Here is a 15,250-nt window from a genome sequence, read left to right on the forward strand (position 1 = left end):
GATCACATTTTGCAAAATCTTTGATAAAATAATTTCAGGTTATGTTTTTACTTATCAAGTATAGTGATATTATAACCGGTAACGTTTTGTAATTAAAAGTACATTTAGGAAAGTTTCTGTAAAAATGTGTAAATTTCATGAAAAAAATTTCCCTGGACGTAGAGGATCTGTATACCAACCTTCATTAAAATATCTATAGCAATATTACAGATGTTAATAATAAGATATTTTTCTAACACTTTAACACTCTGTATTTCACAGGTTATAACACACAAGTTTCCTTCTTAAAATATATCAAAAAAAATCATCTGTTTACCAATTATAAAACATGCTGTATTTGTATTGTTCCCACACTATCATACGAGATGATGGATGAGTCTTTGATGGCTCACCAATTTCGCTACAATCGACATTTTGTTACGCGTTGAGATTTGGGATTGAGTTGAAATGGACCATAGAATGATATACGTAGCTGCGTTACAATTAAACGATGGTGAAAAAATATAAAAAAACTACTATATAAGCTTTTACTTAAAATGTCAAAAATGTATGTATATTACCAAATAAAAAATTATAATCAGCATATATAAAACCTATATGGATTCTTACATTTTGCCAAGTGACTAACTTCGATAGCCACTTGATAAAACAAATTACGACCACCCGTACAATAAGTCACCAGATTACCATAATTAATTTCGTAATTTACAATTTTCGTGGCGGGTAAATTGGGATCGCGATTTACAATAGAGCAATCGGTAAATGATTTCTTTACTTGCGATTTCATCATTTTCACCTTGCTACTCCTGGTGAAGGGAAAGCGCTTTGAAAACGTCACTGTATAGTTGTAAACCACCAGAGGGTTCCCGTTTCCCAGAGACACCATGCCAAATTGAACTTTTTGGGAATGAAACGTGTTGTAGGACCAATAGAATTTAAAAAGGCGACCTAAAAATATTAGTTATACTTATTACTAGTGCTTTCAGTGTTTCTCTTCATATTAATTTATTAAAAAATATAATTTTTATAACAAAACAGTCTGTTTGACTAGCTCATATTTAATATTAAATTGAAAGGCTAGAATTTGTAAAGAACCACTTTGTTTCAGTTCAACATGTGCAAGGGGGCAAAGAGGGTGTTTTGTTTAAAAACATATTCATCGATTTTCTGTTTTTTTCAAAAGAGGACACGCATTTTCAAAAGAGGAAATTTTCAGGTATACTTCAACATATATAATATTCTTAATTTAACATTTACAGAAAATGATATGTTGATTTTAATGTTAAATGGTATTTGCTCATCATTCGATATTTTAAAAAAAATTATACATTTACACAGCAATAGTTTAGTGATGACAAGCCCTTACATGTATCCAAACCATAACGTAATTTATAATAGCAATAAGGCTCTCTATAGAATATTTCACGCAAATAATATTAATCTAAATAGAATTTTAGAGTCTAATCATGCCAACAACTTTGGATCAGATTTGGCATCATTACTGTATACCCATATTTTGAAACATTTCAAAAGTAGCATTTCATCAAAAAATGTGTCCACAATAAAACCAAGTAATCAATCTGTACTTCTAGATACTGACTGTGATAGGGATTCTTTTTTATAGATAAATACACAGAAGATGAAGCTCACTCACGTTCTATAAATAACATTGAAAATAAGCATGCGAAAAGTTTCAGTAGTTTTATTTTAAATATACAGTCTCTAAGAAATAAAATGGACAAGCTTCATCTTTTACTTGATTGATGTGATTTTCCTGATATTGTATTACCAACTGAGCACTGGTTAAAGCCTAACGAATGTTTCTTAATATCTGATTATATTCCTATATCAATTTTTTGTCGGCAACACTCCATACATGGAGGAACAGCTATTTTAGTTAAACAAACAATTGAAGCTTTTTTCTGTAAAATTAATAAGTATGATAGCTTTCTGTTGGAGAAGGTTTTTGAATTCTCCCTTTGCTTTTGTAAGCGATTTAATTTATATGTTCTTTGTGTTTATAGACCACCCACAGGAGATATTTGTATGTTCCTGGACAAACTTGATTCTCTATTATCCCAATTGTCTCTACACTCCATAGTTATATTGGCTGGTGACTTTAATATTAACTTCACTGATGTAAGCTTGCCATCATATCATACATCCCTTTTAAGTATATTGGAATCTTATGACTTGAAGATGCATGTTCTTTCACCCACACGTATAACATCCTCATCTGCAACTACTATTGATTATTTGTGTACAAATTTAAATGATGTGTCATGTAGAGTACTGTCATCTGGTATTTCTGACCATGGAGCCATTCTCGCTAGGATTCCATGCAACACTGTATTTCCTTCATCTCATTATATAGGAAGAATTTTCAGCAGAGCAAATTTTAATCCTTTTTCTTCTACTACAGCTTTGGTTAATTGGAATGCAATTGAAATGGCTCCTGACCCGTTTACTTTGTTATTTCATGTGCTATGTGACAAGATCAATCAGTGTTTTCCTAAAAAGAGGCTTAAAATGAAAAATAGAAAACCATGGGTCACAGCAGGCCTCAGAACTTCAGCTAAAAACCTCCGTTTTTTGGCTAAGCTGTGCAAGTTTACAACTAATGCAAACATTATTCTTTATCATCAGAAATATCGTAGTCTATACAGAAAGACGATAAAAGCAGCTAAGGTTAAATATTATAGTGACCGCTTGAATATGTCCTTAAATAGGCAGAGAGAATGTTGGTCAATTATAAATGACTTTAGGCATTCTCACAAGAAAGTTTCAGAACCAGAAGTAATACCAAATAGTTTAAATGACTATTACTGTAATATTCCTCATTTATTGCTCAAGGATGTGAATACTAATATTGATCCTTTGCATTATATTTAACAAGTGTCAGTTCAAAATTCTTTTTTCTTTTATCCTGTTAGCCTTACTGATGTTGGAGATGCAATTAAAAGCTTAAAAAAACCATAAATCAGCTGGAGCTGATGGAATATCATCAAAATTACTACTCCTTTTGCCTGACTCAGCATTGAATACCTTAGCTTCTGCCATAAACAATTCCTTTCATAATGGCATCTTTCCAGCATGTTTGAAGGAGGCAGTGGTTATCCCTCTTTATAAGGGTGGAGATGTGAGTGAGCCTTGTAATTTCCGTCCAATTTCTATATTATCTACCCTCTCCAAGATAGTTGAAAAACTTGCAAAAATCAGAATTTTATCTTTTTTGCTACAAAATTGCATTTTATCTGCAAATCAGTTTGGATTTCAAACGGGAAAAGGGACTCATGACGCTGTTTTCGGCTTTTTGAAGAGTGTCTATATGTCCTTAAATTCTGGAGAGTCCGCGGCGGCAGTGTTTTGCGATTTATCCAAGGCATTTGATTGTGTAGATCATGGAATACTGCTGTCTAAGCTCAACAATTATGGCTTTAGAGGTGTGGCATTGCAATGGCTGGAATCCTATCTGTCTAATCGTACCCAAAGAGTTACAGTATCTGGATGTTTATCCGATTCCAGATCCCTTAAAACTGGAGTACCTCAGGGTTCAGTGTTAGGACCACTATTATTTTTGCTCTATGTAAATGATTTGGGTTCATTAAAACTGCAGGGCAAAGTGGTTCAGTTTGCTGATGATACCACCATTTTATGGAATCATAGAGATTCTGATAATGTTAGAGCCCAGGTTTTTAAGGATCTTAAGATTTTAACGGAGTGGTGTGCTGCAAACAGACTTGTATTTAATGTGGGCAAAACCTTTATTATGGGATTTAAGTGTGACGTTCAGGGCCTTATGTTTAGTGAAAACTCCCCCTTGCAAAACAAAGAAAGCTGTAAGTTCCTTGGTATTACCATTGATGGTCGCCTTCGCTTCGAAGATCATATCCTAAATCTTGCATCAAAATTATCCTCTGGATGCTTTGCAGTAAGAATGGCGGGGCATGAGCTGGGAGGGGTAGTTGCACGTTCAGTGTACTTTTCTCTTATTGAGTCCCACCTTCGTTATGGCTTGCCTTTTTGGGGTTTAAGCAACAAGGGATTATTAAACATAATTTTTTTGATTAAAAAAAAGACAGTTAGATACCTATGTTCCGCTGGGTTAAGAGATTCTTGTAAACCTCTCTTTATATCTCAAAAAATCCTAACTCTTTTTTCTCTTTTTATCTTAGAAACAGCTACTCTTATTCATAAATGTCCTAAACCTCCCTCTAACACTGGTCATATGACTCGCTAGGTTAACGATTTTCCCTTACCAATCCCTACATCCTCCCTCACCAAGAACTCACTTATATACCTTAGCAAAAAAATGTACAACCATGTTCCTCTATGTATCAGACAAATTTTAGAAGTTAAGAGATTCAAAAAGGAATTAAAATCACTTTTATTATCCAGGGCATATTATAGCCTTGACGATTTTTTTAATGATACCTTTTAACCTGTGCTCTGACATCATTTTAGTGTTTTAGTTTTGTTTCCTGTTAAATAATTTAATTTACTTCCTCTAAATTCTGTTTTATTGACAGCTTTACTTATTTTTTAATGAAATTTATCAAAAAGATGCTTTTTTTTCTCAATCTGTTTTGTTATGATTAATTTTGGTAATGTGTGTAAATTTTATGGTAAAGTGTTTTAGATGATGTTTGTTTAAAATTTAAAGTGAATTTGGAATTTTTTAGTTTTTAGGATGCTTGTACACAAGATTTTGTTGTCTTACGTAATATAGCACATTTTCTTTCTTCTTTCTTTCTAACCTATTGATGTTAGATTTTGAATTAAAAATAAAAAGTAGATATATGTTATTCTAAGCGCAAAAATACATCTTTAAAACAAAAAAAATTAACATTCTTATTCCTTAAACCGCTTCTAAAAAATGTGAAATGCAACACCGCAGGTAAAACCTGATGTCATCTTGCGAAATGTCATCTTGACAAACGACTTTTTATTTACATTCGGCATTTGTGAAGTTCTGTGCTTTTTTTTAGTTTTTGGTTGAAAAACGAAAAAGGTTTAGTCATTTCAATGTTTTTTTGGATTGTTAGATAATAACGACGATGATGGCGATAATAAAAGCTTGTGTCGTTTGGCGGTTTGTTTATGGGAAAAAGGCGATTTAAGCCGATATTTTCACAAGTAACTACCAATATTGTCATAACACCATATCAAGGGACAACCGTCGTCATAAACGTAGAATAATAAGAACTTATTAAGAAATCTATAATAATTCTAAAATATTTAATTTCTATAAAAATGCTTTTTATTAGATAAGTACCTTTACTCTAATAAAGTACGTTGAAAAAATGCATAAAGAGTTCATAAACGGTAATATTGTTTATAATTTAAAGCATAATCTATTAATAATAAATATTTATAATGTAAATATTGTTTGACGACGTCACTGGTAAAGGTTAATTGTGTCGGTGGAATCGACAATGCGATTGAGCGGTGTTGCGATGTTACTGCCTTTTTCTCTAATATACGTTATCTATAATCCATTTATTTAAGTTTGAATGTTGACTTCGTTATAGAGTATCTTATCATATTTTATGAAAAAAAAGTGTTCCATATTTTATTAAAGAGGAATGGTATTGTTTTGCGCATGTCAAATAAGTGACAAATTTGTATGATATTATAAAGTTTGTTTTTTGCCATTTCTACACAAGTTGCAAATAAACAAACTGCCCATAGTTGCATGGCAATACTAATTCTAGCCTTTCAATGTTCTAAGTTATTAGTTATTAATTCAGTTCTATTAGATTGAGACAATTTCTGTGACATTTGACACTATTTACAGTTATTTGTCCCTTTGATGTAGGTCGAAACAACAAGACGGTGACGCTATTGATTGATTTTTCAATTGTGTGCTTGTGTTCAAATAACTTATATACAGAAAAATATTAACATCTGTTAATGTGTAGAAAAGTACTTTCTACAGTTACTGTAGAAAGTACTTTTCTACTGTAGACCTCATCTGTCATTTAGATATAACTCTGAAAGCAAGAGGGAGGCTCAAAGTAATACTTTATCATGTGGTAAAAACTTAATCTGATACTTACCATCTACTAAAAACAGCACAGTATATTCTTTTTTATTGGATCTAGAAAAATCCTTAGAAATAAAATAGCCAACAGGTTCCAAATGTACATTATCAATATGATGCTTTAAAAGGTGTTCAGTTACCGATCCCATAGTGCCTGTCCAGGTACACTCATGCTCAGTTTTTAATGGACAATTCAACGGGAAATATTCACATAAATACTCGTGGATTTCAGTGGAATAAGCGCTGCCAGCAAAAGAACATCCGTCCCACTTACATTGGAAGCTGATTAAGAAATGAATTTTTTCCATTGTAAATGCCCTTGTAAGCGTTTTGGCTGCCCTATAATAATTAAATTTAAATTGAGTTTAATATGCCAGGAAATATTTAAGGGAAAATACCTGCATGTAGGACACCGGGTGCATCGTTTCCAACAGTCGAAGCAAATTATGTGACTGTTAATGCACATCATTATTGGCGGGCTGGAGGGGTACATGCAAACTGGACAGTCGAATTTTTTTGAAATAGCTTTTTCTAGGTGGTAGTCACGGTTTGTGATTGGGTATGCTACCTAAGAAGAAAAGTTAAACTTAAGTGTTTTAGATTAAATTAAACATGGCATATTTTTAACCTTCACAAAATAGAGAAAGCTTGAGAAAAAAATTGTGACTATTGCCCTTATTCTTCTATTTGTTTTATTTGATTTAAATTTTTAATATTAGTCTAAGATAAATTACTGGAAATTGTTTTTAGGGCGATCAAGAAAATGAAATAATTCTCTGAAGACATTTTTAATTTATTAAAAATCAAAATTATTTAAGTTCGAAAAAAAACGGTTTAAAATAGAATTAGATATGAGAGAACTAAATTTTACGAATCAATCAAAAAATTATTGCAAAATCCTAGCATTAATTTATAAAATTTATTCTTGAATAGATAATTCTCTTTAAACCTTCCAAAATATATTATCAACTACTTATTATTGAATTTTTCATATGTTGTTATATTTTTGCTTTTTATGATATAAGTTATAGTGCAAAAAAGCAGTAAAAAATATTTTTTACTGCTTTTTTCTAGCTCACCGCTAGAATAAGTAACATATTTTATTCAAAATCGAAAATACTATATCACCCTATATAAAAGACATAATATATATAGCCACCCTTTTGATAAAAGAAAATACTTAAGAAAAATATTAAAATTAAAAACAAACCTTTTGGCAGAGCTTCACATTTTTTATCGTGATTTCCATCCTTTCCCTCGTTTTTTAACCTAAAAGAAAAACAAACTTAAAATTTCTTTAATTAATTAATATGAATTTTTCTTTTATAAAATAATTTTAATTGCTTTTCTCAACAATTAGCAAGCAGAGCCTCTTTAAAAATTACATCAAATTTATAAAAAAATCAACAGAAGCAAGATAATAGCAAACCGACGGCTATTGTTCCAACACCAGTTCCCTATTGTATTATTTTAAAAAAATTAATTTCCCTAGCACAATAAAGAGTAAAAATTGAATTCTAAAGGGAGACGGAGACAAAAATGCAACGAAAATGGCAAAACAATAAAAATACAAAATTTGCGGTATTTATACTGTTAAATTTCCAGATAAGACCGCAAGCAGTAATCGGCTTTGAACGGACTTTTTCAGCTCTTTTTTAAGCCTCCCTTTTTCGGTGCTAATTTAAATGTACCCCTATATTACGGACTTATCTCTTGGGAGATGGGATCTGATAGCGCTTTGTTTAGAGTTTTGCTTAAAACACATAAAAAACTTGGTTTAATTAATTATATACTAAGTAAGGATAGGAAATTAAGAAGGAGCGTAAATAGGTGTCAATGAAGTGCTGTGTGTTGTTTTTAGAAAATCTAACATTATTAGTGGTATTATTAAAAATAGCTTAATCATTAATTTAAGATTGATGATTTTAAGATAACACTAATTTACAAATCAAAATTTAAAATTTTCGGTATGGTAATCTGGGATAGTATTTTTCTAAATTATTAGCTGGTTTACAATATGTTATTTATAATGCAAACTTAAACCTTTATTAATTTTTGGAGATGTAGTATGTACATGCAAATTCTATTTCTAGTGTTTTGTAAAAAAACATACAAAATTAATTATTAGGTATAATTAAATATATAATGATACAACTTTTTAAATGCTGCTTAAAAATAATAAAAGTTTTTAATCCCTTAATATCTTAGCGAAAATTATTAAAGCACGTGGATTAAATTTATTGCTTATTAAACAACTTTTGTAATTAAACCAAAAATGTGGAAAAAGTTTCCTTTATTTCCTGGCAGGTAATTAATCAGAAACTTGCAGTGGCCCTTGTGGTATTAATACCTATATTTAAAAACATATTTTTTGAAAATTTCTACCTACCATCTGAATATTTGTAAATACTATCTGGAAATTGTCACTTAGAATTTTGAAAATTTCACTTATTCTTTTTAAAATCTTCATGAAGTGTTTGAAAGGGTTCATCGATTCTGATATCTAGAGACAAAAAAGATCCTCCAAAGCCATAATATTATTCCTTGCTAATTTACTTTCTAATTTTTATTTAATCTAGATTATATAAAGTATTCGAAGGGTAAATGCAACTTTTCTAACCTTCTACCCGCTAGATAATAGGAGAAATTGTTACCTAGACCATAGTGTACCTTGGACAACTTTGCGTAGCTGGATAGTGCTGCTTCCTAGTGGACCGATGACGAACCCACTTCACAATTTTGATCTAAACATCTAGTCAGATGAGTTATAGCGTTGGAAATGGACAAGAAAGTAACTTTTGTGTAATAAAAGTAAAATTTTTGTGTAATAAAACTGTTGAGTGAGAATACTTAAGGCGGAGACTAATAATATTTCAGATTAAACACATTGGATAGCTGACTTTTTGGTAAGTAAAATGTTTGCTGTTGTTTGTAAATTTGGATACACAGTATTATATGGGCAGCCATTTTTAATAAAATGGGATCATTGAGTCTAACCATCATCTTGTACATTGGGCCAGTGCATCTTGATACACGATTTTGCAACATCTGGTAAGCCCGACTCCTGTATAGGGTGTCCCAAATTCGAAGGTGACCGTTGGGATCTCGGAAACCGTAAGAGTTACAGGGTTGGTTAAATGAAGGCAAAGTTGCGCAATTTGCAGCTTAATAAAATGACGTTTAAAAAATATTAAAATTCCGGATACTTCCGGAGATATCCAAAATAAACCGAAATTTGGCAAAATCGTTTTTAGCTTCTACCGACTTTTTTTAATATCGGAAAACAAAAAACAGTTTTTTATTGCCACTTTTTATGCTCTACAACAAGACGCAAAAAAAATTAATCCGGCGTTTCGTTTTTTTTTTGCGATCATCACCAACTTTATTTTTTCTTTTGGGCGCCATACTGATTTTATCATTTTTAAAAAGTCTTTTTAATTGCCTTTAAAACGAGGTATTGCACTTGCATGTCCGATTACTCCTTCTAGTACTCCCCATAAGAACTCCATGAGTGCAAGAGAGAAAGATATATCAATGGGATTTCCAAATAAATTGATTTTATATAAACTGAAGCTATAAAATACTCTGTATTTGATATTGTTTTTTTTAAACCAATTCAATGAAAATGTAAAAGAAATCAAAATATTAGGTTAGGAAAGGATACATTTTCATTGAATTGGTTTAAAAAAAAATGTATCAAATACAAAGTATTTTATAGCTTCAGTTTATATAAAATCAATTTGTTTGGAAATCCCATTGATATATCTTTCTCTCTTGCACTCATGGATTTACTCGTCTTATGGGAAGTACTAGAAGTAGAAATTTAAAATTTTTTAAATGTCATTTTATTAAGCTCCAAATTGCGCAACTTTGCCTCCATTTAATCGACCCTGTAACTCTTACGGTTTCCGACATTCCAATGGTCACCCTCGAATTTGGGACACCCTGTACATGCAAATTCTATTTCTGGTGCTTTGTAAAAAAAACATACAAAATTAATTATTAGCTATAATTAAATATATAATGATACAACTTTTTAAATGCTGCTTAAAAATAATAAAAGTTTTTAATCCCTTAATATCTTAGCGAAAATTATTGAAGCACGTGGATTAAATTACTGCTTATTAAACAACTTTTGTAATTAAACCAAAAATGTGGAAATTTCCCCTTATTTCCTGGCAGGTAATTAATCAAAAACTTGCAGTGGCCCTTTTGGTATTAATACCTATATTTAAAAACATATAAAATGGTCCACTTATATGGTAATTTTTAGTTATAATCACTTATAAGTCTTGACTATTTTTTGAAAATTTCTACCTACCATCTAAAGATTTGTAAATACTATCTGGAACTTTTCATTTATTATTTAGAAAATTTCACTTATTTCTTTTAAAATCTTCATTAAGTGTTTGGACATCTAGATACAAAAAAAACATTTAGTGATCCTCCAAAGCTATATTATTCCTTGCCAATTTATTTTCTTGTTTTTATTTAATCTAGATGATATAAAGTAAATGCAACTTTTCTAAATTTCTACACGCTAAATAATACGGGAAATTGTTGTATCTAGACCATAGTGTACTTTGGACCACTAGCTCGATAGTGATGCTTCTTAGCGGACCGATGACGAACCCACTTTACAATCTTGATCTAAACATCTGCTCAATCGAGTTATAGCGTTGCAAGTAGACTGTTACAGTTTTGGTGCAAGAAAGTCACTTTTGTGTGGTAAAAGTTTGTAAATTTGGATAAACAGTTTTATATGGGCAGTTTTAAAATGGGACCATTATCATGTACATTGGGCCAGTTTATGATGTTGCAACATATGGTAAGCCCGACTTCTATACAGTGCGGCCATCATGCATTTCTCGCACTAGTTGCTTAATATACTACTATTTTGTTCTACTGACGCTACATTTTAAACATGCCTAGGTATAAGGATGGTGTTAAAAGGAAGCCAGTGGATGAAAATTCGCTGAGACAAGCACTCGAGGCTGTGAGTTCGGATGATCCCGAAAAAAATAGACGACAAAAATATTTAATATAAGCAGATCAACGCTTACTACAGGCACCTACCGAAATTTAAAAATACAGAAAACAATGAATATTACCATTCAGTCAACTATGCTGTGAAATCGACGGCGAAAAATGGATGAGTGAATTTGTAAAACGATATAAAAAATATAAAAAAAATTTTACAGTAAGATTAAAGAGATGCATAGAAAATATGGTTTAATTTCCCAAGAAAAAATGTGGAACCTGGGCGAAACAGGGCTCAAAGGGCAGGTGAAACATAGTTCAAAGACAATCTAGAATAGTTGCTCCGAAAGGTATGCAGTGCTACTTTGGCTGAAAGAAGGGTCCTCGTAAAGGTTATTGGTGCAGGGAATGGAATCGGTAATTTGTTGCTATGTTGATCTTTCCATTAGTCCATTTTAAAGAAATGATGCTTTTTCTGGACTAGTAGGATGTATTGGCATAGTAAACCCATTAGGTTGGCCAAATGAAAAGTCGTTTATAAAATTTTATACATCATTTCATAAATATCAGGAAAGTCAAATAGAACACCAACATGTATTCAGCGTAAGAAATATATTAATATCAGCCTAGCGCTTTCGGCTAAATGCCATCATCAGGGCTAGAACTTCGTTAAAGGACGACTCTACTAGAACGAACATAGAGGAAAAAAAAGAACCAAAGACTATCGTCCTATAAATGACCTTATTTTAACTTAGACAATAACCAGAATGTACTTCGCCCACTGAGTAATAAGATGCGACTGCGTATGGCGTGAATTTATTCCATACGCATTGGTGTTCTATTTAACATTCCTGGTAGTCAATTACAGAGTACAACAACTGACTAAATTCAATCATTTTATAAATTCTGTAAAAAGCTCTACCGATGATCACATCCTGTTAATTCTAGACAACCATGAAATCCACCTTGGTCTAGCAATTCTTGACCAGGCATCTCAAGAGGATGAAAGCATCTGATGCAAGTATTGTAATTGTTACATTTCTCCCACCTACCTTACCCAGACTGCAGCCTTTAGACCTCTCTTTCTGCGGACCTCTAAAGAACTATTACAACCCAGCCTGGCTTATCAACAAAAAAGAAAAAACCTTTAATATATACAACGTTGCAGGGGCCTTGAGTGAAGCATATCCTCGTGCCTTTAATCCGGGTAACATCATGTCGGACTTTCGATGAGGTACTTTTTACTCTAATGAAGTACGTGCAAGTAAAATGCATAAAGAGTTCATAAACGGTAATATTGTTTATAATTTAAAGCATAATCTATTAATAATAAATATTTATCATGCAAACTTTTTTTGACGACGTCACTGGTAAAAATTACTTGCGTCGGTGGAATCAACAATGCGATTGAGCGGCGTTGCGATGATGTTGCCTTTTTCTCTAATTTATATGACTCTTTATAAAGTATCTTATCATATTTTATGAAAAAAAATGCTTCACATTTTATTAAAGAGGAATAGTATTGTTTTGCGCCTGTCAAAATAAGTGACAAATTTTTATGATATTATAGAGTGTGTTTTTTTTGCCATTTCTATGTAAGTATTTGACATTATTGCATCCGAGATGTTGCAAGCAAACAAACTGCCCATAGTTCCACAGCAATGCTAATTCTAGCTTTTCAATATTCTACGATATCCTGGATTAAAGAAAATTAGGCTCTAGGATGAACAATACTGTTTAAAAAGAATGTTTCAAAAAAAACTCAACCACATCTCACACATTCCGTTGCTCATTTAGGGTTAACTGTAATTTAAACATCACTGATTAGATGCATCAATATACCATAATATGTTGTATAGTATGTCCTCTCTTATAAATTTTAGATGAAAAACTTGAAACTCAGTGTACTAAGTATTATTAACATCTTAAATACAAATCTGGTAAATCAGTAAAAAAGAAAATGTCCAGAGATCCAATTAATTATTTGAGGTTTTAGTTTAGAATTAGCCAAGCAAAATGCATAAAATTCTAAAAAGATTTAAGCCTGTAAAAATCGCCGTCTCATATTAAAGCAAATTATATTTTATGTATAAAGTTCCGGATTAAAAAGGCGATCTTTCTGGCATTAAATTATTCAAATTGCTTATCTTGACAATAAAAAAATTGCTAAAATTACGTCAAATTTAATTTAAAAGACTAACAGCAGGAGCACAATTGCATACCGTCCATTCTTGTTCCAACGCTTGCGGAACGTATTGTATTTTTTTCATAAAAATTAATTCTGTTGATAATACAAGGACTAAAATTAAATTAAAAAGGGAAGTTAAGATAAAAATATGATACTAATATTATTTAATTGAAAAAAAAATTAATTACGCATATACTATTTCAGTAAATAAGTGTGTAATTTTGCAAATAAGAACTTATTATGCATTAATCGTTTACGATCGGACTTTTTCATCACTTTTTAAAATGCTCTTGGGACATTAATTTAAATATATGAATTTTACCTTATTACTCACAGACAAAACTTAAAAATCCAGATAATATAGAGAACCTGTCCAGAAGTCAAAATTAATTATCTGCAGTTTTAATTCAAAATTACTCAAGAAAATTACATAAAACTTTTAAGAGATTTTACCCTGAAAAAATCGCCGTTCTATAATAAAGCAAATTAAATTTTATGTATAAAGTTCTGGATTAAAAAGGCGATTTTTCTCTTATGAAATTAATCAAATTGCTTATCTTGACAATTAAAAATCTGCTAAAATTACGTAAAATTGAATTTAAAAGACTAACAGTAATTGCATTGGTTCATTCCAACGCTTCCGGAACATATTGTATTTTTTCAAAAAAAAAAAATTCTATTGATAATACAAAGTAAAAAATTAAATTTTAAAGTTAAGACAAAAATATTTAATCCTAAAGACATTAGAAAGAAAAAAAAGGACTATTATGGATACCGTTCCAGTAACACAAATTTCCAGATAAGACCATAAGCCTTAATCGGTTTCGATCGGACTTTTTCATCGCTTTTTAAAAGCCATTTGTGGCGCTAATATAAACCCAGATATTTGCTTGAAGTTTTGGCTTAAGTAGATAATAATCCGCTATAATTAATTAAACAGTAATTAAGGAAATGAACAAACTTTAGATCCTAATATATATTTTTGAAAATCTTACCTTAATTTTTACAGATAAAACTTTTAGTAACAAACAACGTATACAAACCCACGCCACAAACATTAAAATAAGTCTTAACTACAAAATATCGTCTCTCTCTAAATTCCCATCATGGCTTCTATAAATGCCTATTTTAATTTGGGACGGTATTCTTGAAAAAGATTAAAATTATTTAATTTTGACTCTATATTTTATATTTTATTATCTAAATTCCCATCATGGCTTCTATAAATGCCTATTTTAATTTGGGACGGTATTCTTGAAAAAGATTGAAATTATTTAATTTTGACTCTATATTAAAATTTATCAAAAGTAGTTTAAAAGTTAAGAACACTTGCTATTTCTATTATCAGCAACTTTTATTTGCTGGTCAGTATGGCAAAATACTTTCTCTGTTGTTTAAAATTATAACAAAGGTAGAATGGTTCTATAATTTCGGAGCTTAGAAACCAGTATGATTCAATTAATTTGTAATTTAAATAAACTTTATATTAAATGATACAACAAGACCCGCTTAATAATTTATTCAATATGCTTATTTTTTGCTGATTGTTGTCCTGTCTGGGATCAAGTTGATACGGCACCGATCAAATTTATATTGTAGCAAGGATAATATCTCGGATGATGTTTTCCCAGAGGAAATCACAGTGGAATGGTATAGATAGGGTCATCAAATACATTTATTATTAATTAAGGCATTATGTTTAAAAAAAAAACAGAAATATAAATTAGTAATATTATTTAAATCACAGTTTTTAAAGTAGAAAATACATGATTTGACCGTGGCCGTGTTCATTTACAATAATGCCCTCGATTGCCTTTTTTAAATATAATATGCAAGGTGACATTGGGCATTTCATGTCACTAAATCCATACGAATTTAGGAAAATTGAACTTTCTTAATCAAAGCTTCTAAGTCACTAAGATTTAATTTAATCTGATAATAAATAAAATTGAAATTTATTTGGCTAGCGTATACACCATTTTATTAACTCACTGTTTTAACTAAAATTGAAAAATTGTACGCGTCAAACTGACAGTTTT

At 30.8% G+C, this 15,250-nt stretch overlaps 1 protein-coding gene across 1 annotated transcript; it reads right to left on the reverse strand.

Moving 5' to 3' along the window:
• Positions 1-520: 520 nt before the first annotated feature.
• Positions 521-14,311, reverse strand: LOC126743738 (E3 ubiquitin-protein ligase sina-like). Its single transcript, XM_050450952.1, has 5 exons — positions 14,207-14,311; positions 7,254-7,312; positions 6,442-6,611; positions 6,060-6,382; positions 521-948 (listed from the first exon to the last, which is right to left on the reverse strand). The coding sequence occupies exons 2-5, from the start codon at positions 7,290-7,292 to the stop codon at positions 578-580; spliced, it is 903 nt and encodes a 300-aa protein (XP_050306909.1). The 5' UTR covers positions 7,293-7,312; positions 14,207-14,311; the 3' UTR covers positions 521-577.
• Positions 14,312-15,250: the final 939 nt, after the last annotated feature.

The sequence above is a fragment of the Anthonomus grandis genome, chromosome 13, assembly GCF_022605725.1.
Source record: "Anthonomus grandis grandis chromosome 13, icAntGran1.3, whole genome shotgun sequence".
Classification (NCBI taxonomy): Eukaryota; Metazoa; Arthropoda; class Insecta; order Coleoptera; family Curculionidae; genus Anthonomus; species Anthonomus grandis.

Excerpts from the sequence above, each read along its gene's own strand:
- LOC126743738 (XM_050450952.1), bottom strand. The coding sequence starts at position 7,292 with ATGGAAATCACGATAAAAAATGTGAAGCTCTGCCAAAAG. Across the intron at positions 6,383-6,441 it reads ACCCGGTGTCCTACATGCAG|GGCAGCCAAAACGCTTACAA; the intron begins GTATTTTCCCTT and ends TAATTATTATAG. Across the intron at positions 949-6,059 it reads TGTGCTGTTTTTAGTAGATG|GTCGCCTTTTTAAATTCTAT; the intron begins GTAAGTATCAGA and ends TAATATTTTTAG.